The sequence below is a fragment of the Bubalus kerabau genome, chromosome 20 (assembly GCF_029407905.1).
Source record: "Bubalus kerabau isolate K-KA32 ecotype Philippines breed swamp buffalo chromosome 20, PCC_UOA_SB_1v2, whole genome shotgun sequence".
NCBI lineage: Eukaryota > Metazoa > Chordata > Mammalia > Artiodactyla > Bovidae > Bubalus > Bubalus kerabau.
Window position 1 is genome coordinate 15,014,128 of NC_073643.1, and position 23,213 is coordinate 15,037,340.

At 44.5% G+C, this 23,213-nt stretch overlaps 2 protein-coding genes across 2 annotated transcripts; both read left to right on the forward strand.

Moving 5' to 3' along the window:
• The first annotated feature begins 392 nt into the window (after positions 1 to 392).
• On the forward strand, positions 393 to 3,970 carry RPL14 (ribosomal protein L14). Its single transcript, XM_055558079.1, has 6 exons — positions 393 to 543; positions 1,077 to 1,178; positions 1,748 to 1,842; positions 3,171 to 3,270; positions 3,363 to 3,416; positions 3,625 to 3,970. The coding sequence occupies exons 1-6, from the start codon at positions 541 to 543 to the stop codon at positions 3,910 to 3,912; spliced, it is 642 nt and encodes a 213-aa protein (XP_055414054.1). The 5' UTR covers positions 393 to 540; the 3' UTR covers positions 3,913 to 3,970.
• Positions 3,971 to 6,028: 2,058 nt separating this feature from the next.
• ZNF619 (zinc finger protein 619) lies at positions 6,029 to 18,318 on the forward strand. Its single transcript, XM_055558579.1, has 7 exons — positions 6,029 to 6,089; positions 6,981 to 7,113; positions 7,642 to 7,724; positions 9,689 to 9,765; positions 10,939 to 11,092; positions 11,785 to 11,901; positions 16,474 to 18,318. Exons 1-7 carry the CDS (start codon positions 6,029 to 6,031, stop codon positions 17,916 to 17,918), a joined length of 2,070 nt encoding a protein of 689 aa, XP_055414554.1. The 3' UTR covers positions 17,919 to 18,318.
• The last annotated feature ends 4,895 nt before the right edge of the window (positions 18,319 to 23,213 follow it).

The window sequence follows — 23,213 nt, forward strand, 5'->3', positions numbered from 1 at the left end:
AAAAAAATTAAGCAATAGGTAAATATTAACATTTGGGAACTCGAAGTGAAATGTTAACGGGAATTACTTATACTTGTTTTGTAACTTTTCTGTAAAGTTTGAATTCTTTTAAGAAGAAAGGTTAATAAAATTAATGGGGTCACTTACGGAGAGGAAAAAAAAAATTGTACTAAGACATCAGTAACATTTAGACGAGTAGTGAAAAAAAGATGGAAGAACGTTAAAAGATGAGGTCGAAAGGACTGCAAACAGTCACAAAGGAAAGCACAGCTTCTGTGCTCTTCTGCACCCTTAAGTTTTAAGACAGCTGCTCACGCGCGGGGTCGACTAAGCCAAGCCCACGAAACCCAACAGCGAAACCATAGCCGAGCTCCAGCCGACTCCGCCATGTTTTCCCAGTGAGCATGTGTGCGCATACGTGCATACGTCCCAACCAATCGGTGCCCACGTCGGCGACTCGTTCACTACCGGGGCGGGGCGGCCTTCTACACAGGCGCAGGGTTGGGCGGGCCTTCTTCCTTCTCGCCGAACGCCGCCAACATGGTGAGTATCGCCGGCGCGGGCTCCATGTATGACCCCTATGCCGCTCCAGCTTTGCCTGGGCTGGGGGCCGGAGGCGAGCAGCGGCGCTCAGTGGATCTTAGGTATCATGCAGTGAGGTTCCCCGGGTGGGCAAGACACAAGAGTTGGGAGCTTTCAGGATGCGCGCCCGAGGAGCGCGTGGAGGACCCGGCAGGCCGGGCGCTCGCTGGGCCACGCGTGGGCGCTCTGGCCGCCTCCGCCGTATCGTTGCGGCGGCCAGTCGCCTAGCCCGCCCGCCGGGGCCGAAACAGGGCAGGGCATGGTGGTCTGGCCGTGCTGGCTTCGTAGACGGGGAGGCCAACGGGAGACTGACTTGCCACCGTTCCCTCTGGATTTCGTCCATTCTGGTTGTTCCATGGCACTTCGGCGTGTTCTCCTCAACATCCTTTTTTCCTGTTTTTAGCCGCACTATCTTTAAATTGCAAAGACTGGCAGACTGGATCGTATTTTTAATTAGTCTGGCTGTTCTCTCTCCCCCCGCCTCCCAATTTTAGGTGTTCAGGCGCTTCGTAGAGGTTGGCCGGGTGGCCTACGTCTCCTTTGGGCCTCATGCCGGGAAGCTGGTCGCGATTGTAGATGTTATTGATCAGAACAGGGTAAGTGTAAGGAAAAGTGTCACGGCTTCACATGGCAGTGTAGACGACAAAGGTAATGGTTTCAGCGGCCCTTTTAAGATAGGAGTACTATGGATGGTAGTTTTAATTAAACAGCCAGCGCAGATAGGGGTTACAGAGCAGAGGCTTGAATTGACCTGTATTACTGGGTTTGAGTAATACTTCTGTCTCTTAAACTAGGCAGTTTTAGACTAAAGGTGGGCTAAAACAGGCGCGATGTAAATCACTTATTACGTTCAAAGCGAGTTTGGAACAAAGCCATAGAACGCCCTTTCTTTCACATAGAAAGCCCTTGTTTCCTGTTGTCTCTACTGGAGCACCACAAACTAAGGGATTGAGCAAAGATAGTTTTTTTGTGGGAAATGGATTAAGGACAAAACTATATGTTGGGTTCTATGCTTAATTAACTATTACTGCTAAGTCTTTTTAACCTTTAAGAAAGCATTTAAATATAAGAATTTGAGGATTCTGAAAAGACTAATATGTAGGATATCTGCATTTTGAATGCTGTTACATTTTTATACTGAGGTCGTTGGTCGTATGTCTTCTAGGCTTTGGTGGATGGACCTTGCACTCAAGTAAGGAGACAGGCTATGCCTTTCAAATGCATGCAGCTCACTGACTTCATCCTCAAGTTCCCACACAGGTAACTATCCAACTGTCACCCCTCCCATAGTTTTGTTAATACTAGTAAAAGTTTGCTTAATTTCATTTAAAAATGTTGTTGGTTATTTTGTTTTTCTCTTTTGAGAATATAGTAAGCAGTGTGAAAGGGAGAGCCATTTAGAAGAGAGATTTGCATTGTAAAAGTAGACAGACATTGTTTACTTCTAAAATGCCCTGGGATCCGGTGGTTCTCTGGCTTTCCCTTTGTCCAGATTTCCCATTCTTTTTCTCTTGTACCCCTTTCTTTCAGGATTTGCACAACAAAGAACTTTATATATGTGTAGTTCCCTGAACATGTGTTAGTCAATTTTAGCTTTAGAACAAAAAATACTATCATCAGTTGAACTTTTCATATGTGTTGGCTAATATTTAACTTAACATCATCTCCTTATGACAGTCACCAAAGAGGTTCTCTTCCTGGCTGTTCATGAGCAATTAAGGCAGTCATTCTGTGATTCTTGACATGATGTAGGTTATGGAAGTTAAAAACTGATGTGTTGCTGTGTGGTGACGATTGTTTGCAATGTAACCTGTGCTATTACTGGTTTGCTTTATAAACATACTGGATTTTGATGTTTGAAACAAATACCAAAATGGTTACAATTCCATTTTATGGTATTTGAACACAAATCTTTAAGCATTACTGTACAGAATAAAACAAGGCATAAGGGACAACTACATTATTCTTTATGAAAAGGAAATTGCTTTCTGCTGCGCTGCTGCTAAGTCACTTCAGTCGTGTCCAACTCTATGCGACCCCAGAGACGGACGGCAGCCCACCAGGCTCCCCCATCCCTGGGATTCTCCAGGCAAGAACACTGGAGTGGGTTGCCATTTCCTTCTCCAATGCGTGAAAGTGAAGTTGCTCAGTCGTGTCCGACTCTTTGCAACCCCATGGACTGCAGCCCACCAGGCTCCTCTGTCCATGGGATTTTCCAGGCAAGAGTACTGGAGTGGGGTGCCATTGCCTTCTCCAATTGCTTTCTACTCCTCCACTATTTGAGTGATATATGCACATTATTCGAGGTGATTTTTAAGCCCAGAAAGTGGAGTGGTTGGCATATTTTTATTAAAAAATTGTGTGTTTTGAGGATATAAGACATCCTGGCTTAGTGAACACTGTTGGAACAAGTAGAAGATAACATTGTGCCTTGTGCTGTTTTCTGTGGAGACACTACAACTGGAAGTAGAAAAAACAAGGGTTCTTGTGGCATTTTTCTTGTGCTTTTTCAGAGGATGAAAAGCTGTCCTTGAATCTGTGTGACCTCAGAGCTGATTTCTTAAATCTTTGTTCTTGGTTCTTTCTAGTGCCCGCCAGAAGTATGTCCGGAAAGCCTGGGAGAAGGCAGATATCAATGCAAAGTGGGCAGCCACAAGGTGGGCCAAGAAGATTGAAGCCAGAGAGAAGGTAATGATTTAGAGTTATTTGAAGTTGGACATGTTCTGATTTTGGAGGATTAGAAGGTGGTTTGACAGAGTTCTTTTTTTTTTTAAACACAGAAAGCCAAGATGACAGATTTTGATCGTTACAAAGTCATGAAGGCAAGGAAAATGGTAAGTTTTTGTGATTGTTGTATTCCAGCCCTGAATTTATTTGTCTGGTAATTCTGTTTGCCTAAGTTTCTAGACCACAAAGTTGACATCATAGAAGTCTTAGACGTTATAAGTGTGGTCTCCTGTATCTACCTACATGTCCATACATATAGGATGGGTAAGAGTTTTGTGTGCATATATAATGAACATTTTTATTGAAATTTTTCAGAGAAACAGACTAATCAAGATTGAAGTTAAGAAACTTCAAAAGGCAGCTCTCCTGAAAGCTTCTCCCAAGAAAGCCCTTGCTGCTAAGGGGGCAGCTGCAGTAGCTGCTGCTGCCGCCAAGGTTCCAGCCAAAAAGATCACCACTGAGGGTAAGAAGGCTCCAGCCCAGAAGGCTCCTGCCCAGAAAGCTGCAGGCCAGAAGGCAGCACCTCCTCCTAAAACTCAGAAGGGTCAGAAAGCTCCATCCCAGAAAGCACCTGCTCCAAAGGCATCTGGCAAGAAAGCATGAGTGCATAAGAGGCTATTTGAATCAGAATAAAAGTTCTTTTTGACATGCTGGCAAATTATTTAATCTGTGGATTAAAGTCTTCTCGCTGGGGCTGGGTTTATGAGGCTGATTGATGGTAGGATTGTTACTATCCTCATTGGAGAAGGAATTCCCGAGTCCCACTCTGTCCAGACTCAGATACTATCAAGTCATCACACAAAGTCCTAAGTAATGTTCTTAGGGAAATCATAATTAGACCACTGGGTTAATTTTCTTTCCCTGTACAAATATACATCTCATAAATAACTAAAATCCCAGATGCTTGTGATGCTCAAGAGTAAATTTTCTTATAAAAATACACTGTAGGTAAACAAATACTACATTTTGATAGGTTGGTTACTTAGTTTCCAGTTCCCGGTCATTTCTTATTTTTGTTTAGTGGCATTAATAGGCAAGTGATACAGTGTAATAGTTGCCGTGATAGAGGAAATACAGGCAATTTTGGGTTAACTTGTCCTTCTGACAAGGACAAGGGGGGTTGTCTAAAGTGGAGTCTTCAGCTTCCACCCAGAACAGGGGTTGAGGGGAAGGGAGGTATGAATCTCAGGCATGTAGAAGACTTGCCAGAGACCACAGGACTAGGAAGCCAGGTGTTGGCTCTGTGGTGGGTGGATAGTGTGTACAAAGCCATAGAGGGATGTCTAAAATTTACATTGTGTCCTGTTGAACGAACTGAAACATGGGACAGAAGAGTTGGGAAGGTCAGGTGGTTTCAAGTTTGGCAGTACTCTTTACTCTGTAAAGGTCCAAAGCCCAAAGTGGCACTGATGAAATTATATTGAGGTTTATGAACTGCATCTTCTAGTATTCCTAGAACTGCATATTCTAGTTAGCATTCATGAGTATAAAAATTTCTGAATGCTTTTTTGTCTGAAATCTTCCCTGATAGCTCAGTTTGTAAAGAATCCATCTGCAATGCAGGAGACTATAGTTCGATCCTGGGTTGGGAAGATCTGCTGGAGAAGGGATAGGCTACCCACTCCAGTGTTGTGGCCTGGAGAATTCATGGAATGTATGGTCCTTGGCCATGTATATTTTGGGCTTCCTGGTGTCTCAGATGGTAAAGCATCTGCCTGCAATGTAGGAGACCCAGGTTCAAGCCCTGGGTCGGGAAGATCCCTGGAGAAGGAAATGGCAACCCACGCCAGCATTCTTGCCTGGAGAATCCCATGATTGGAGGAGCCTGATAGGTTACAGTCCACGGGGTCACAAAGAGTCGGACACAGTTAAGCAACATCACTTTCAGTTTTCACTTTGCTTGTCTGAAAGTAGTTATTTCCCCCTTAAGAATTTGTACTTAGCACATCTGATAGAAACTGCCCAGGTGAGCCACAGACCACACAGGTGAATGGGTGTGTGCATGGTCATTCACTTAAGTCGTGTCTGACTGTGTGACCCCATGGACTGTAACCTGCCAGGCTTCTCTGTCCATGGGATTCTCCAAGGCACGAATACTGGAATGGGTTCCCATACCCTCCTTCAGGGGATCTTACTGACCCAGGGATTGAACCCATGGTGTCTTCTGCCTCTTCTGCATTGCAGTTGGATTCTTTACAGCTGAGCCACCAGGGAAGCCCCAGAGGGATTTGCCCTGACTTCAAATGCCAATTGCAAGGCTCTCAGGCCTCTTGCAGCTGTAATTGGAGTTCACATGACTCCCTCCTTTGTTAATAGAACTAAGGCATGTTGCAGGCTTCCCAGGTGGCTCAGTGTTAATGTGTCTGCCAAGCAGGAGACTATCCCTGCAGGTTCTATCCCTGGTTCCAGAAGAGCTGGAGAAGGAACTCGGGAACATTTGTTACAGGCCTGTCACAAAAGTTAACTTGGAACATCCAAATGGAAATGCATGAGTTAAGGTGTGAGGGAAGGGGCACACAACTTACACGCCTTCTCTAGCTTGCTTCCCTCCCAGCACCTTTATGTTAGTCCTGGGAACTGCCTTCCCTTTAGAGTTTTTATGAAATTTCATTAGGTAGGCATGTTTGATTAAATCATTGGCTATTGGTGATTAGTTAGATCCCCAGCCCTTCTGCTCCAGGCAGCTCGGGAGGTGGTGGTGGTGACCAGGTCACCCACGATGGATGACTATGAAGTGGTTCCTCTGCTGAGCAGCCTCCCCCCACCCATCCCCATCTTAAGTTAGGAGACCCTAGCCACCGGTCATCTCAGTCAAAAAGGACAGTCCTACCACTCTGGAGACTCCCCAAGAATTTTAGAAGCTTCTTGTGTCAAGAACTGGACACAAATACCAAATACGTATTTCTTAAGTCATAGTATTACGCCCTGTATCTCTGTGATAATTTGCAGTTTATGAATTGACTCAGTTAATCTGTTGAATTTATAAGTTTGAAACTTTCCATTCTCAATTAGAAACTGAAGAAGAGTTTAGTAATTTGCCAAGGCCATACGGTGAAGACAATTCAAACCTAGTCAGATCTCAGATTTCATGATTTTAGGTCACAGTCCAGGCCATCAGCCACTAAGCAGGGGAGACGGGCTATATTCATTAGGTTAAGTTGCTGCTAGCAAGTGTGGGGCTTCCCTGGTGGCTCAGACGGTAAGAATCCGCCTGCAACGTGGAAAATTGTGTGCTCGATCCTTGGGTTAGGAAGATCCCCTGCAGGAAGGCATGGCCACCCATTCCAGTGTTCTTGCCTGGAGAATCCGCATGGACAGAGGAGCCTGGCGGGCTACAGTCCGTGGGGTCGCAAAGAGTTGGACAGGACTGAGCGACTAAGCACACAGCAAGTGTTAGCGCCATAACTTAAAGCATCACAAGTATAATGTGGAATCTCGGTCCTTGACGAAGTGTCAACTTGGCCTAAGCATCCACAGATACGAGCTAATCCGCGTGCAGTCATCAGGTATCTGGCTTGGGGGGAACCATGGAGAAAGGCCAGGCTCCTGGCTTCCTAGAGAGGCGCTGAGAGCGCCAGTTGGGAGCGCTTCCGCCTTGGCTACGGTCGGTGCTGGCACTCGCGCTCACCAAGTTGCCGGGAATTCCGCGATCCCATTCCCTGGTGGCGCAGTCCTCTTCATCCTGGAGCTCGCCAAGCAGAGGCCTCCGAAGCTCCGCGAGCCTGAGCCCAGCCCTCTGCTGGAGAGGAGCAATCGACCTTTCTGCCCTGAAGGGCCGGCCCTACCTCCTTCCTCTGACTCGAGGTACTCAGGGTGGGGACCGGTCACATTTGGAGTCACTTGTTTCCCAGGGTGGAGTGTTCAGATCCGAATGCGGGCTTCCCTTTTCCCCTTTTCTCCCGGGGTCAGAACTCCACTTGCATTTTGTTCTGCAGCCCTTGCAGAGGTCCAGAGGCCTGTATTACTCGACTTTCTCTGCAAAAGCTTGTTTGGGATCTTTGCCAACCATGGTCAGTAGAAGCATTCAGTGCAGACTACGTAGTAATGCCATCAAAGTGGGCCAGGGATTTTCTTAAAAGTCAAATGTTCTGCAGTCCTTGACTCTTGCTTCAGATTCTTTCTAGGAATTTCTATCCTCATCAGGCAAATTTGTAGAGCGTACAAAGGAGCAGTGGCAGCATGCAGTGAATCCCTAGCGGGGGTGCAATGAACATCCAGAGTGTCCTAAGAGTATCTTTCCTAGGGTAGTGGTGAGGAGACTGAGGGAGGAAGAGGTGGTGAGTGTGAGAAACAAGATAGGGTTAGTCTCACTGTGGTTCTTTCTCCTCATAGCTCTCCAGGTTTTTGCTTTTCCAAACAGAAAGGGCAGTGCATGAAGCTAGGGGTCATCAGCCATTCTCCAGACATGGTCCCAGGTGAGCTGAGTTTTTTTCCAGATTTCCACATTCAGAACAGATATGAAAGGGCATTACAGGACATGCCTTGGCCAGTCCTGTGCTTAGCTTTGCATCCATTAAAGAGTATGTCAAAGGAGTGTGTTAGGGGAGTTAATGAGGGAGAGTAGAATAAATTTGGAAGAATCAGGTGTGAAAAGAGGGAAGCACCAGCCTAGAAATTCTAGAAAGTGAGAATCTACATCCAGGCAGACTGCGAGGACGGTACACAGATGAACATGTTTGGCCTGACCAGGGGGCTCATTAGAAAGGCGGAACCTCATCTACTGAATCAGAATCTGCATTTGTACAATATCTGGGGAATTAGTGGGCAAGTTAAAATTTGGGGAGCTCTAGTCTGTGTGGCAATACACGGAGGAAGGCCACCTCCTGAGATTAAACAGGCATGCGCACAGGAGGACTTTGCTCTGCAGACCATGGAGTCAGGGTGCAATGAAACCCAAATTGGGAGCATTGGAGGGTGTGGATTGATAAGAGAGGTGAATTCTTGGAGGAGTGCTGAGTTTGGTGCTGAAGCCAGTACCTCTAAGTCCACTGCAAAAACTGCAGCTTGATCTGTGTTAAAAGGCTGTATTCATTGTTGGCACAAATTCATGCAGCATTAAAGGAAGTGTTCCCTCTCAAGTTTTCTTACTGATAGAAGATGATTTCAGTGAATTTCTCTCCAGAGTCCTAGACCATGCAATGAGAAAGCTGGTGTGTCATGTAATGGATGTATCATAAAATGAGAAAGCTCCATCCCAGAAACTTAAGAGCAGTGTGTATTTGGTTTATTTTTCTGGACCTTGGACCATCCACTTCTGTTTCAGCACTTAAGCCAACATCAGTTCCATGTTAGGAAAAATTTTAATATCTTTGGCGTCAGTCTTTTCTCTCCAGGGGCTTTGCCTAAAGTATGGTAGTCATGGGGGATTATGTTCCACTAAGAAACCCCCCCGGAGAAGGCAATGGCACCCCACTCCAGTATTCTTGCCTGAAAAATCCCATGGACGGAGGAGCCTGGTAGGCTGCAGTCCATGGGGTCACTAAGAGTCGAACACGACTGAGTGACTTCACTTTGACTTTTCACTTTCATGCACTGGAGAAGGAAATGGCAACCCACTCCAGTGTTCTTGCCTGGAGAATCCCAGGGACGGGGGAGCCCGGTGGGCTGCCGTCTATGGGGTCGCACAGAGTCGGACACGACTGAAGTGACACAGCAGCAGCAGCAGCAAGAAACCCCCCAACTGAGGAACTCCCTGGCAGTCCAGTGGTTAAGACTCTGGGCTTCCACTGCAGTGGGTGTGGGTTTTATCCCTGGTCGGGGAACTAAGATCCTCCGTGCTCTGTGGTGTGGCCAAACAAATCCCAAGTGACAGTGGCTTAAACAGGAAAAAAGCTTCTCTCTCACACCAGAGAAGTCTGGGAGAGGCAGTCTAGGGCGAGTGTGAGGCTCCACTATCGTCACACATGCAGGTTCTTTCTGTCTTTCTGCTCCACCATCCTAGTACTGGCTGTCCTGACCAGGGTTACTTCACAGTCTAAGGCGGCTGCCTGATCTCCAGCATTCATGTGCATTCCACCTAGAAGAGGAGATGCTAAAAATGCAAACCTCTCAGCTCTTCTCTTTTGGAAACCTCTTAGAAGTGAGCTAGATGGATGGATAGATATATTAATAATGGTCAGTCTTTGCTACAATCTCTTATGAGAAACACTTGTTATTTGGAATCATCTAGGAAGTTCCCCCAGTCTCATCTGTTGTAATAAGTGCTCAGATTTATATATTATCATGTGCCAGGTGATGTTTGCTTTACACATACTAATTCATCCCATCCTTACAAGAGCCTCATCAGCTTGGTATTGCTAGTATCACAGTTTTTTAGATGAAGAAATTGAGGCACAAAACGTTAAGTGGCTCATTAAGTTCATACGGCTAATGGCTATAGTGGTGGAACTTGAACGTCGGGAGTGTGACTGTAGAGCTGCGTTTGTCAACCTCAGCACTGCTGCTGTTTCGGGCCAGGTAATCCTTTGCTGTGGGGGACCCTCCTGTGTACTGAAGGATGTTAAGTAACATGCATGCGTGGCCTCTAACCACTAGGTGCCAGTAGCATCACCACCCCCCGGAGGTGGTGCCAACGAAAACCGTCTCCAGACACCGCCACATATTCCCTGATGAGCACAATTGCCCCCCACTGAGAACCACAGCTCTAAAGTCTCTGCTGTTTGTCATGAATCTGTGACGCCTCTGAAACCTACTTCCCGTGTAGGGGAATCAACAGCCCCATTGATTTTTTTTAAATGTATTTGTTTTATTTTTGGCTTTGCTGGGTCTTCGCTGCTGCACACAGGTTTTCCCTAGTTGCAGGGGCAGGGGCTGCTCCCCAGTGGTGTGGGCTTCTCATTGTCGTGGCTTCTCTTGTTGCAGAGCACGGGCTCTAGAGCACAGGCTCAGTAGTTGTGGTGTACGGGGTTAGTTCCCCCATGCCATGTGAAATCTTTCTGGACCAGGGCTTGAACCCCAGTCCCCTGTATTAGCAGGCAGATTCTTAACCACTGGACCACGAGGGAAGTCCCCTGTTAATTTAATAATGGAGAGGGAAGAAGTGTCAGCAAGGGAATGAAGCAGAATGATGAGAGATGGAGCTGGATGTTGAGAATCTGCATGTTGCAGAGAACAAAGAACAAAGGATACATAAGTAATTAGGTGTGGAGGGTGGAAGCCCTAAAGTGAGGGAAGATGGTCAGGACTGTGCTTTCAGCTGCTGACTCTCAAGGAAGTAGAGGCAGAATATTAACATTAAGGGTCAGCAAAGTGTCTGTTCTCCACTGTTCAGTAAGGGAGCCACTAGCTACCTAGGTGCCTATTTAGATTAAAATGAATTAAAGTTAGGAATCCAGTTCATCAGTCACACTAGCCAACTTTAGATTTCCTGGTCAAAGTGTTATCTGATTTCTTCACTGTATAGTTATTATTTTTCCCCCTGCGACTGATTAGAAATCTATTGGGAATCATTTGAAATCATGCAGATATCCTGCTTATCAACATTTCCTCCTAGATTTTGCATCTAGCAGTGGTTCTTGTCTAAACGGGTCTTTACAGTGACGGCTACAAGTCCTCTGCTGCTTCTTTGGTGGCTCTTTACCAGGACTCGCCCTCCCTGAAGTTCAGGCCCCTCCCTTTGCCTCCGTCCAGGGCTTGAGAAGAAGCCTGTTGTTTCAGGAGCCAGTGACCTTTGAGGACGTGGCCATGTACTTCACCCAGAACCAATGGGCCAGCCTGGACTCGGCGCAGAGGGCCCTGTACAGGGAGGTGATGCTGGAGAATTACGCAAACATAACTTCCTTGAGTGAGTCCTCCTTCTTCCTAAAACTCAGCTTCTGCCCTTGGGGGCTCCTGGCTTCCTCTGTAATGTATGTGGGATCTCTAATACCATCAGAATTGATGCTCCATGAGCTGAGCTCCCTGATCCTCAGTTGCAGGAGTAACTAACTACTGGAGAAAGATCTGGGTTCATTTCAGTTTTAAACAAGACTTCCCTGAAATTCTGTGGCAGTCCAGTGGTTAGGACTCCACACTGCCAAGGGTGTGGGTTCAATCCTTGATTGGGGAACTTAGATCCCACAGGTTGAGCAGTGTGGCCAAAAGCAAAAAAAAACGACTTCCTTCTTTCCCCTTGGGAATTCTCCTGGGAGGGGCTTTGCCCTGGGGTCAGAGCACTGAGAAGGTTCTATATTCGTTCCTTCACTCTTTCAGTTCCCTAGAGGAGACTGTGGCCCCATCTTCTCTGTGTGAGAGTCTCCTAAGGCCTTCTATACACACTTCCAGGGACAGTGTGGCCTTCCTGTGCTTTCAGAGCCAGAATAAGCTTCCTGGGCAAAACAGTTTGAGCCCTCCTTTCATCCCCAGAGTCTCTCCACTCTGGCCTCCCTTCGTCTCCTGGGACGTCACTGCTCTTTCCACCTGGCAAACCGGAGGGTAGACTGAGAGGGGTCCGAGGAGACTCTCCTCAACTTTCTATTCCTTTTCTGTGTCCTTCAGCAGCATTTCCATTCCCCAAACCAGATCTGATCTTCTGGCTGGAGCAAGGGGAAGAACCAGGGCGCCTGGATCCCTGGACACTGGTCGGGGGAGAGGACCCGAGAGGCACCTGCGGAGGTAAGCAGGAGAACCTGCCATTCTCTTCTCCATAGAGCTTCAGCCCCAAACTGGAAAAGACGAGTCCAGACCTTTCATTTTCTGTCATTCTTCTTTGTAAAGCTCAAGGATTTCAAACCTTTAGTGGTGCAGATAGACTTCTGTTGATTAACTTAAGAATATATACAAAACAGAGAACTTGTTTCTGTAAGGACATTTTGTATGTGTTTGTGTGTCTGTGAGAGAGAAACTGTAGCAGAAGAATGGACTTTTTATAAATCCCTAAACACTAAATTAGGAAGTAGCTTTTGAAAGAAACCGTATTTATTTGGGGGAGTGTTTTTCTACTTTTGTTAAAAAAAAATGCCGTTGGCAACTTGATAGAGATTGCATAGACTCTGTAGATGACTTTCGGCAGTATTGACTTTTGTTTTTTAAGATTTATTTATTTATGGCTGTGCTGGGTCTTCCTTGATGTGTTCAGGTTTTCTCTTTACAACGAGCAGAGGCTCCTCTTCCTTGTGGCGCAAGGCTTTTTTATTGCAGTGGCTTCTCTCGTCGCAGAGCACAGGGTCTGGAGCACAGGCTTAGTCGTTGTGGCATACAGGCTTAGTTGCTGCGAGACATGTGGGATCTTCCTGGAACAGGGATTGAACCCATGTTCCTGGCATTGGCAGGTGGATTCTTAACCACTGGACTACCAGGGAAGTCCAGTTTTGACATTTTAACAGTATTAATTCTCCCAGTTCACAAACATGGAATATTTTTCCATTTATTTGTGTCTTCTTTGGTCGTTTTCATCCATGTCTTGTAGTTTTCAGAGTAGAGATCTTTCAGCCCCTCGGTTAAATTTATTCCTAAGTATTTTAGTGTTTTTGATGCTGTTATAAATGGGATCAATTTTTTTATTTCTCAGAAAACTCATTGTTAGTGTAGAGAAAGTATTCAGATTTCTATATGTTAATTGTATATCCTGCAGCTTTACTGAATTCACTGCTTAGATTTAACTATTCTTTTTGTTGAGTCTGAAGGATTTTCTATATTTTAAATCTTGTTATGTGCAAATAGAACAAATTGTATTTCTTCCTTCCCAATTTTGGCACCTTTTATTTCTTTTCTTTCTTTCTTCTTCTTTATTTTTTTGTCTGTTTGCTTTAGCTAGGATTTTCAGCATTGTGTTAAATTGGAGTGGTGAGAGTGGATGCTCTTGTACCTAATCTTGGAGGAAAAACTTTCAACCTTTCACTCTTGAGTATGATGTTAGCTGTGGGCATTTCATTTATGGCCTTTTTTATGTTGACGTATGTTCCTTCCCTGTGGCGGTGGTTTAGTTGCTAAGTCATGTCCAACTCTTGTGACCCCATGGACAATAGCCTGCCTGGCTCCTCTGTCCATGGGCTTCTCCAGGGTTAGAATACTGGAATGGGTTGCCATTTCCTTCTCCAGGGGATCTTCTCAACCTCAGAATCAAACTAGTAACTCCTGCATTGCAGGCAGATTCTTTACCAACTGAGCTACAAGGGAAGCCCATATTCCTTCTCTACCTAATTTGTTAAGAGTTTTTATGGTGAATGAATGTTGAATTTTGTGAAATTCTTTTCCTTTACCTATTGAAAGTGACAGTCGCTCAGTTGTGTCAACTCTTTGCCACCCCATGGACTGTACAGTCCATGAAATTCTCTAGGCCAGAATACTGGAGTGGGTAGCCTTTCCCTTCTCCAGTGGATCTTCCTGACCCAGGAATCGAACTGGGGTCTCTTGCATTGCAGGCACATTCTTTACCAACTGACCTTTCAGGGTAGCCTTTAACTGTTGAGATGATCATATGATTCTTTTCTTTCATTCTATTCATGTGAAGTTTCACATCAGTTGATTTGTAGAAAACATGTTTATTTATTGGGAATGAGTGGTTTCCTTTTTTGTCTTTTGGGTGAGGGATCTTCGTTCCTCAACCAGGGAATAGAAGAACCCCTGCCCTGCTGCAGTGGAAGCACGGAGTCCTAACCACTGGGATGCCAGGGAATTCCCCTTTTTTGAAAGATAATGAATTGAAGTTAAATATAAAGAACTATCTACAGATTTGGTGGATAGTCTTTCTCATTCAGTCGCCCCTGTTCTTAAACTCCCTCAATTCCTAATGCTATTCAGAACCTCTGTAAACCAAATGCCCTTTCTTACTCACCCCAGTTCTGTCTTCATCTAGTGCCTTTAGATCGCCTCCAACACTTGAGCCCACCTTGATGTAAAAAGCTTTCCCAGGGCTCACCTGCAGTTGTCAGTGTCTCCCTTTGCCACGGCTGCACATTGTGCATTTAGCCTGTCAACAGCTTTGTCCAGTAGCACTTTGCTACAGTGATGGAAATGTTATGTATCTGCACTGTCCAATATGGGAGCCATTAGCCACATGACCACTTGAAATGTTGGTGATACAACTGAGGAACTGAATTTTTAACTTTGTTCCATTTTAATTAATAGCCACATGTGGTTAATGGCCCTAATCAGACAATGCAACCTAAAACAATTTAAAACACAGCCTCCAGCTGCCTCTTTTAGTTTCTAGATCAGATCAGATCAGATCAGATCAGTTGCTCAGTCATGTCTGACTCTTTGCGACCCCAATCGCAGCACGCCAGGCCTCCCTGTCCATCACAAACTCCCGGAGTTCACTAAAACTCACGTCCATCGAGTCAGTGATGCCATCCAGCCATCTCATCCTCTGTCGTCCCCTTCTCCTCCTGCCCCCAATCCCTCCCAGCATCAGAGTCTTTTCCAATGAGTCAACTCTTCGCATGAGGTGGCCAAAGTACTGGAGTTTCAGCTTTAGCATCATTCCTTCCAAAGAAATCCCAGGGCTGATCTCCTTCAGAATGGACTGGTTGGATCTCCTTGCAGTCCACGGGACTCTCAAGAGTCTTCTCCAACACCACAGTTCAAAAGCATCAATTCTTCGGCGCTCAGCCTTCTTCACAGTCCAACTCTCACATCCATACATGACCACAGGAAAAACCATATCAAACCGTAGTGTGCATCAGAATCACTTGCAGTGCTTGTTAAACACAGACTGCTGCACGCCACCTCCAGAAATTCTAGTTTGGTAGACTGGGGTAGGGCCTGGGAATCTGCATTTCTAATGAATGGTCTTCCCAGACCATGATGGTCCTGGGACCACACTTTGAAGACCTCTGTTCTTGAGAATCTTGAACTGTGTTTTTAAAATTCTGGGTTGCAACTCCTTAGTGAGTTGTGCTCACCATTTAAAAATTAAACTAGATTGGGCTAGACTTAAATAAAATAGACCAAACTAGTATAAAATCCGTCATATATTCATCATTCTTATTAAGGGTAGTGTTCTTCAAAACTCTTGTTTCCATGGGATCTAAACGGTGAGTCATGGCAGAAACACTTGAGAAACACTAAGCCACAAGTTTCACTTGTCAAATCCTTGGTGCCTGGAAAGGCAAACATGGCTTCTGTGTTGTAGCGCCACCAGTAAGAGTGTGGGTCCCCCTTCCCCACAAGTGGCCGTCTGCAGTCCTAGAAGGGTCTGAACCAGCCGTGTATTTTTTCCTTCCACAGTTAAGTCTCTCTCCCACTGGACAGCACACAGGTTTTGCAATTACGTTCCTTTTATGAACCCCTCACAACCCACAGTGTTACGAACCGTCCTTTCCCCAGTCAGGCTTGCAATATAAAACCTTTCTTTAAACATTACAAAATATTCTAAAACATTCAGACAGTTTCTTGCCTTGACGGGGGCCTTGAGATCCACTGTTGCAGACAGCATCTTCCAGCCCTCTGGATGCTGTGTGCTGTGAGAGCTGCTTACCCAGCTCTTTTTGCTCCAGTGTAAAGATCTTCTTCAACTATCTGCTTTCAGATGGTTGATGGAAGAAAGCTCCATCTGCTTTCTTTTCTTTTGGCCACGCATTGTGATTTGTGGGATCTTAGTTCTTGACCAGGGATTGAACCCAGGGCCACAGAAATGAGAATGCTAAGTCCTAACCACTGGATTGCCAGGGAATTCTCTCACTCTGCTTTTTTAATTGCTTCCCATTCAGCATTTTCTCCACCCTATTCCTGTTTTCTCTTCTTCCATTTGTCTCCATTAATAATTTTTGCTGTATGTACTGATTTTGTTGTCCTAATGGCATTGCTTACTTTCTCTACCTCCAATATTTTTACTTTTCCTTCAGGGTATCATCAGGAGGCTATGTCTCTCTCCAAAAGTCACATGTCCTGGTCATGGCATTAATAGTACTGCTTAATCCCTTTCTCCTTTCAGCATAACTAGGTGACTGTTTTCTTTTATTTCTTTTTTTGGATACCTTTATCATTATATAATACCCTTTTTTTTGTTACAGTCTTTGTTTTAAACTGTATTGTGTCTGGTATGAGTATTGCTACTCCAGCTTTCTTTTTATTTCCATTTCCATGGAATATCTTTTTCCATCCCTTCACTTTCAGTGTTTGTGTGTCTTTATTACTTATTTAAAATTTTTATTTCATATTAGAATACAGTTGATTAACAGTGTTGTGTTTCAGGTGTCCAGCAGAGTGATTCAGTGATATCATGTTATGTTTTCATCATGCTAGGTGGTAAAACCAAGACTGAGAACAGAGGGAAGACTGCAGAGCTGAGGATTTCAAAGGGACCAGAGTCTCACAAGTTGATAACAGAGGTGCTGCTGGTGGATGTTCCCAGGCACCTTCTCTTTGAGAACAGCTTAGAGAAGTTGCAGCTGTATGACCCAGGGAAGAAAAAGCACTCAAAGAATGGCAATTTCACAGATTTGCCAGTCCAGGATCATCCATCCTCCACTGTTGAAAGAGAAGAGATAGCCAGACAATTGCAAGGAAGCCGTGGTGTCTGCATGCATCTCATTACTAAGCAGGGCCTCCCTAGAGAACAGGTATTTTATAATTGTGGTGAGTGTGGCAGATATTTCAACCAACATTCAGACTTTCACCAGCATCAGAGAATTCACATGGACAAGAAGCCCTACAAATGCAAAGAATGTGGCAAAGCCTTCAGATACAACTCAAAAATGTCACGGCACCAGAAGATCCACACTGGGGAGAAACCATACCCTTGCCAGGAATGTGGACAAGCCTTCAGTCAAAACTCGCACCTCCTTCAGCATCAGAAACTCCACGGGGGAGAGAAGCCCTACGAATGTAAGGACTGTGGGAAAACCTTCAGCTACAACTCAAAACTTATCCGGCATCAGCGAATCCACACTGGGGAGAAACCCTTTAAGTGTAAGGAATGTGGGAAGGCCTTCAGGTGTAACTATGACCGCGTCATCCATGAGCGAATTCACACTGGGGAGAAGCCGTACGAATGTAAGGAGTGTGGGAAAAGCTTCAGTTCAAATTCAGTCCTGATTCAGCATCAGAGGATCCACACTGGAGAGAAACCTTACAAATGTAAGGAGTGCAGCAAGGCTTTCCTCCAGAGTTCGTTATTTCTCCAGCACCAGAGGTTCCACACTGGGGAAAAGCTCTATAAATGTAACAAATGTTGGAAAACGTTTAGTTGTAGCTCACGCTTTATAGTAGATCAGAGAATCCACACTGGGGAGAAACCTTATGAATGCCAGGAGTATGGGAAGGCGTTCAATCAGAAAATCACCCTGGTTCAGCACCAGCGAGTTCACACTGGGGAGAAACCTTATGAGTGTAAAGTGTGTGGGAAATCCTTCAGATGGAGCACAAGTTTCATTCACCATCAGAAACTGCACACCAGGAAGAAACCTGACCAAGTTACAAGGCCATCCCCAGTGAAGCCCTGCCGCCTCACTTCAGTCCTATCCCCTCTGTCTCCCCAACATGCGCGACCTGCCCTAGCCACTCCAGGGGCGCCTCTGTCTTGTCCACGGGCACCGCTGCTTCCTCCTTCTGTGCCTCTCTTCCTGTTGCTCCCCTCATGGGAAATGGCCATGTCTTCACCTGTCCAAGTTGTGCATTTCTTTCAGAATCATGCTTCTCCTTGGAAGTCAACTACTCATAGCCTGAACCCTTTACCTCATTCCCTATGAGCTCCTGCATGTTCCCAACTCCGTCATCCCTAGAGTGGCAAACTCCTCTGGGCTTCTGCTCATTTCTTTAAAGATATTCTTCTGGTCTCCTATAAATAAGTCATTATTGTTTTCCCAGCTCCATTTAAGTTCTCATACTTAAGGACCAAGTTTGATTACCCTCTTCTGTCCCCTGGTAGGGCTTCCCTGGTGGCTCAAATGATGAAGAATCCACCTGCAGTGCAGGATACATGAGTTCAATCCCTGGGTCAGGAACATTCCCTGGAGAAGGGAATGGCTACCCACTCTAGTATTCTTGCCTGGATAATTCCATGGCCAGAGGAGTCTAGTGGCCTACAGTCCATCAGTTCAATTCGGTCGCTCAGTCGTGTCCAAGTATTTGCAGCCCTGTGGACTGAAGCACACCAGGCTTCCCTGTCCATCACCAGCTCCCGGAGCTTACTCAGACCCATGTCCATTGAGCCAGTGATGCCATCCAACGTTTTATCCTCTGTCATCCCCTTCTCCTCCCGCCTTCAATCTTTTCCATCATCAGGGTCTTTTCTAGTGAGTCAGTTCTTCGCATCAGGTAGCCAAAGTATTGGAGTTTTAGCTTCAGCATCAGTCCTTCCAATGAATATTCAGGACTGATTTCCTTTAGGATGGACTGGTTGGATCTCCTTGCTGCCTAAGGGACTCTCAAGAGTCTTCTCCAACACCACAGTTCAAAAGCATCAATTCTTTTTTTTTTAATATAAATTTATTTATTTTAATTGGAGGCTAATTACTTTACAATATTGTATTGCTTTTGCCATACATTGACATGAATCCGCCACTGGTGTACATGTGTTCCCCATCCTGAACCCCTCTCCCACCTTCCTCCCCATCGCATCCCTCTGGGTCATCCCAATGCACCAGCCCTGAGCACCCTGTGTCATGCATCGAACCTGGACTGGCGATTCGTTTCACAAATGATAATATACATGTTTCAATGCCATTCTCCCAAACCATCCCACCCTTGCCCTCTCCCATAGAGTCCAAATTACTGTTCTATACATCTGTGTCTCTTTTGCTGTCTCACATACAGGGTCATCGTTACCATCTTTCTAAATTCTATATATATGTGTTAGAATACTATATTGGTGTTTTTCTTTCTGGCTTACTTCACTCTATATAATAGACTCCAGTTTCATCCACCTCATTAGAACTGATTCAAATGTATTCTTTTTAATGGCTGAGTAGTACTCCATTGTGTATATGTACCACAGCTTTCTTATCCATTCATCTGCTGATGGACATCTAGGTTGCTTCCATGTCCTGGCTATTATAAATAGTGCTGCGATGAACATTGGGGTACACGTGTCTCTTTCAATTCTGGTTTCCTTGGTGTGTATGTCAGCAATGGGATTGCTGGGTCATATGGCAGTTCTATTTCCAGTTTTTTAAGGAATCTCCACACTGTTCTCCATAGTGGCTGTACTAGTTTGCATTCCCACCAACAGTGTAAGAGGGTTCCCTTTTCTCCACACCCTCTCCAGCATTTATTGCTTGTAGACTTTTGGATCGCAGCCATTCTGACTGGCGTGAAATGGTACCTCATTATGGTTTTGATTTGCATTTCTCTGATAATGAGTGATGTTGAGCATCTTTTCATGTGTTTGTTAGCCATCTGCATGTCTTCTTTGGAGAAATGTCTATTTAGTTCTTTGGCCCATTTTTTGATTGGGTCATTTATTTTTCTGGAGTTGAGCTGTAGGAGTTGCTTGTATATTTTTGAGATTAGTTGTTTGTCAGTTGCTTCATTTGCTATTATCTTCTCCCATTCTGAAGGCTGTCTTTTCACCTTGCTTACAGTTTCCTTTGTTGTGCAAAAATTTTTAATTTTGATTAGGCCCCATTTGTTTATTTTTCAAAAGCATCAATTCTTATGCACTCAGCTTTCTTTATGGTCCAACTCTTACGTGCATACATGACTACTGAAAAAATCATAGCTTTGACTAGACAGACATTTGTTGGCAAAGTAATGTTTCTGCTTTTTAATATGCTGTCTAGGTTTGTCATAGCTTTTCTTCCAAAGAGCAAGCGTCTTTTAATTTCATGGCTGCAGTCACCATCTGCAGTGATTTTGGAGCCCCAAAAAATAGTCTCTCACTGTCGTCTTTGTATCTGAGGTTATTGATATTTCTCCTGGCAATCTTGATTCCAGCTTATGCTTCATCCAGTCCAACATTCCTCACGATGTACTCTGCATATAAGTTAAATAAGCAGGGTGACAATATATCGCCTTGACGTACTCCTTTCCCGATTTGAACCAGTCTGTTGTTCCATGTCCAGTTCTAACTGTTACTTCTTTACCTGCATAGATTTCTCAGGAGGAAGGTCAGGTGGTCTGGTATTCCCATCTCTTTAAAAATTTTCCACAGTTTATTGTGATCCACACAAAGGCTTTGGCATAATCAATAAAGTAGATGTTTTTCTGGAATTCTCTTGCTTTTTCAATGATCCAACGGGTGTTGGCAATTTGATCTCCAGTTCCTCTGCCTTTTCTAAATCCAGCTTGAACATCTGGAAGTTCTTGGTTCACATGCTGTTGAAGCCTAGCTAGGAGCATTTTGAGCATTACTTTGGTAGCGTGTGAGATGAGTGCACTTGTGTGGTAGTTTGAACACTTTTTGGCATTGCCTTTCTTTAGGATTGGAATAAAAACTGACCTTTTCCAGTCCTGTGGCCACTGCTGCATTTTCCAAATTTACTGGCATATTGAGTGCAGCACTTTCACAGCATCGTCTTTTACGATTTGAAATAGCTCAACTGGAATTTCATCACCTCCATTAGCTTTGTTCGTAGTGATGCTTTCTAAGGCCCACTTGACTTCACATTCCAGAATGTCTGGCTCTAGGTGAGTGATCACACCATCGTGATTGGGTCATGAAGATCTTTTTTGTATAGTTCTTCTATGTATTCTTGCTACCTCTTAATATCTTCTGCTTCTGTTAGGTTCATCCCATTTCTGTCCTTTATTGTGCCCATCTTTGCATGAAATGTTCCCTTGGTATCTGTAATTTTCTTGAACAGATCTCTAGTCTTTCCCATTCTATTTTTTTCCTTTATTTCTTTGCATTGATCCCTGAGGAAGGCTTTCTTATCTCTCCTTGCTATTCTTTGGAACTCTGCATTCAAATGGGCACATCTTTCCTTTTCTCCTTGCCTTTGACATCTCTTCTTTTCTTAGCTATTTGTAAGGCCTCCTCAGACAACCGTTTTGCCTTTTTGCATTTCTTTTTCTTGGGTATGGTCTTGATCACTGCCTCCTATACAATGTCACAAAGCTCCATCCATAGTTCTTAAGGCATTCTATCAGATCTAATCCCTTGAATCTGTTTGTCATTTCCACTGTATAATCATAAGGTATTTGCTTTAGGTCATACCTGAATGGTCTAGTGGTTTTCCCTCTGTCTTCAATTTTAAGTCTGAATTTGGCAATATGGAGTTCATGATCTGAGCCACAGTTAGCTCCTGGTCTTGTTTTTGCTGACTGTATAGAGCTTCTCCATCTTTGGCTGCAAAGAGTATAATCCACCTGATTTTGGTATTGACCATCTGCTGATGTCCATGTATAGATTCTTGGGGTTGCACAAAGAGTTGGACACGACTGAGCAAGTAACACCTTCACTTTCCCCTGGTACAAAATAGTAGTGTTTGTTCCTTTTTCTTTTTCTTTTTTTGACTGCACCATGGTGCTTACTGGATCTCAGTTCCCTGACCAGGGACTGAACGCAGGCCAAGGTAGTGAAAGCCTAGAATCCTAACCATTGGGCCACCCGGGATCTCCCAGTAGTATTTGTTCCTTTTTTTTTTTTTTTTTTTTGGCTGCTTCAAGTCTTTGTTGCAGCATATGAACTCTCAGTTGCAGCGTGTGAGATCTAGCTCCCTTACCAAGGATTGAACCTGGGCCTTCTGCATTGGGAGCACAGAGTCTTAGCCACTGGACAACCAGGGAGGTTCCAATATTTGTTCTTTATCATGCCCAGTTTTGGCCTACCATCAGTCCACTTCTGCCTTCTAATACTAGAGTTGGAAGAGTTTGTAGAACATTTTGGGTTTTAGGAGGATGGCATTACAACTGAGAAGGGCTATTGTAATTCACCAATTAGAGGAAATGCAGTCTGTGGGAGGAAGTAACCATAAAAACTATCCAGTGGTTACTTTCAGAATTTCAGGAGGGCCCTTTGGTGGGGCCAGTAGCAAAGTTCACTGTGGGGCATCTAGCCTTGGATTTCTATTACCTTGATAATGACCATTATCAGGATCTTGTGTGACCAAGCTATAGAGCAGGAAAATAATCAGTGACAAGAATATGATTGAAAAAGGATGTGGTTTTTCTGTTTGGGTTTCTTGGCTACTCCCATCCATGTCACTATTTAGCTTTAGAGCCTACTCAAGTATGTAGGTACAAAAGTGACTTGTGCCATTGAGGGCAGGCCTCTGGGTGCGTCTCTAAATTAGACACAGGGTGACCTTGTTGGCATCACACTGGGAAACACCGAAGGAAAGAGAAGCCCAGCCGTGACTTGCTGCTGCTCCTGTCTTAGAGGAGAGCCTGCTCCTGATCAGTTACCATGCCTGCCCTCAACATGTTCACATCTGCTCCATGGCCCCTATCAGTCGTTTGTAAGGGGTGGTGCTTTTTTATATTTAATTTGATTATTGTTATTGTCATCTTATGTTTTGGCCAAGCTGGGCACCATATGGGATCTTAGTTCCCCGACCAGTGATTGAACCTGAGCCTCCTTCATTGGCAGTGCAGAGACTTAACCACTGGACCACCAGGGAAGTCCTGGAGGTGGGGTGCTTTTGAATTAATTTTCGAATTAACGATTTTGATAACACAAGAGTTTAAAGGATGCTGATCTGACCAGATGTTATGATCTCACTGGCTTGATCACACTTTTCATCCAGTGGTTAGACGCCCTGTCCTTTCTCAGAATCACAGCTTCAGACAGTGTAGCGACATAGAAGTTACTTTTAAATAATTAGATGGGGATGGATACTAAGAAAATGATATGTACGTTGGGCATAAAGACTGGGTTTGGATTTTGGTTAGGTTTATTAAGATATACTTTATAGACAGTTATTTCATCCTTTTAAATATACAGTTTGGCGAGTTTTTACAAATGAATATAGTTATATAATTGAGACATAGAAAAGTTTTATTAGCCCAAAAAATTCCCTCAGCATAGGGAGAAATTTAAAAGGTTGGTAGGGTGTTAAGGATTTTTTCCTTTATTCTCATTTCTTGATAAGGTTTATGTAATA

Bases quoted from the DNA above. Each gene is read 5' to 3' on its own strand.
- ZNF619 (XM_055558579.1), top strand. From the start codon at position 6,029: ATGGATGACTATGAAGTGGTTCCTCTGCTGAGCAGCCTCCCCCCACCC. The intron at 11,093-11,784 runs GTGAGTCCTCCT...TGTGTCCTTCAG, and splicing joins CGCAAACATAACTTCCTTGA to CAGCATTTCCATTCCCCAAA. The intron at 11,902-16,473 runs GTAAGCAGGAGA...TCATCATGCTAG, and splicing joins CCCGAGAGGCACCTGCGGAG to GTGGTAAAACCAAGACTGAG.
- RPL14 (XM_055558079.1), top strand. The intron at 1,843-3,170 runs GTAACTATCCAA...GGTTCTTTCTAG, and splicing joins ATCCTCAAGTTCCCACACAG to TGCCCGCCAGAAGTATGTCC. The intron at 3,271-3,362 runs GTAATGATTTAG...TTTTAAACACAG, and splicing joins AGATTGAAGCCAGAGAGAAG to AAAGCCAAGATGACAGATTT.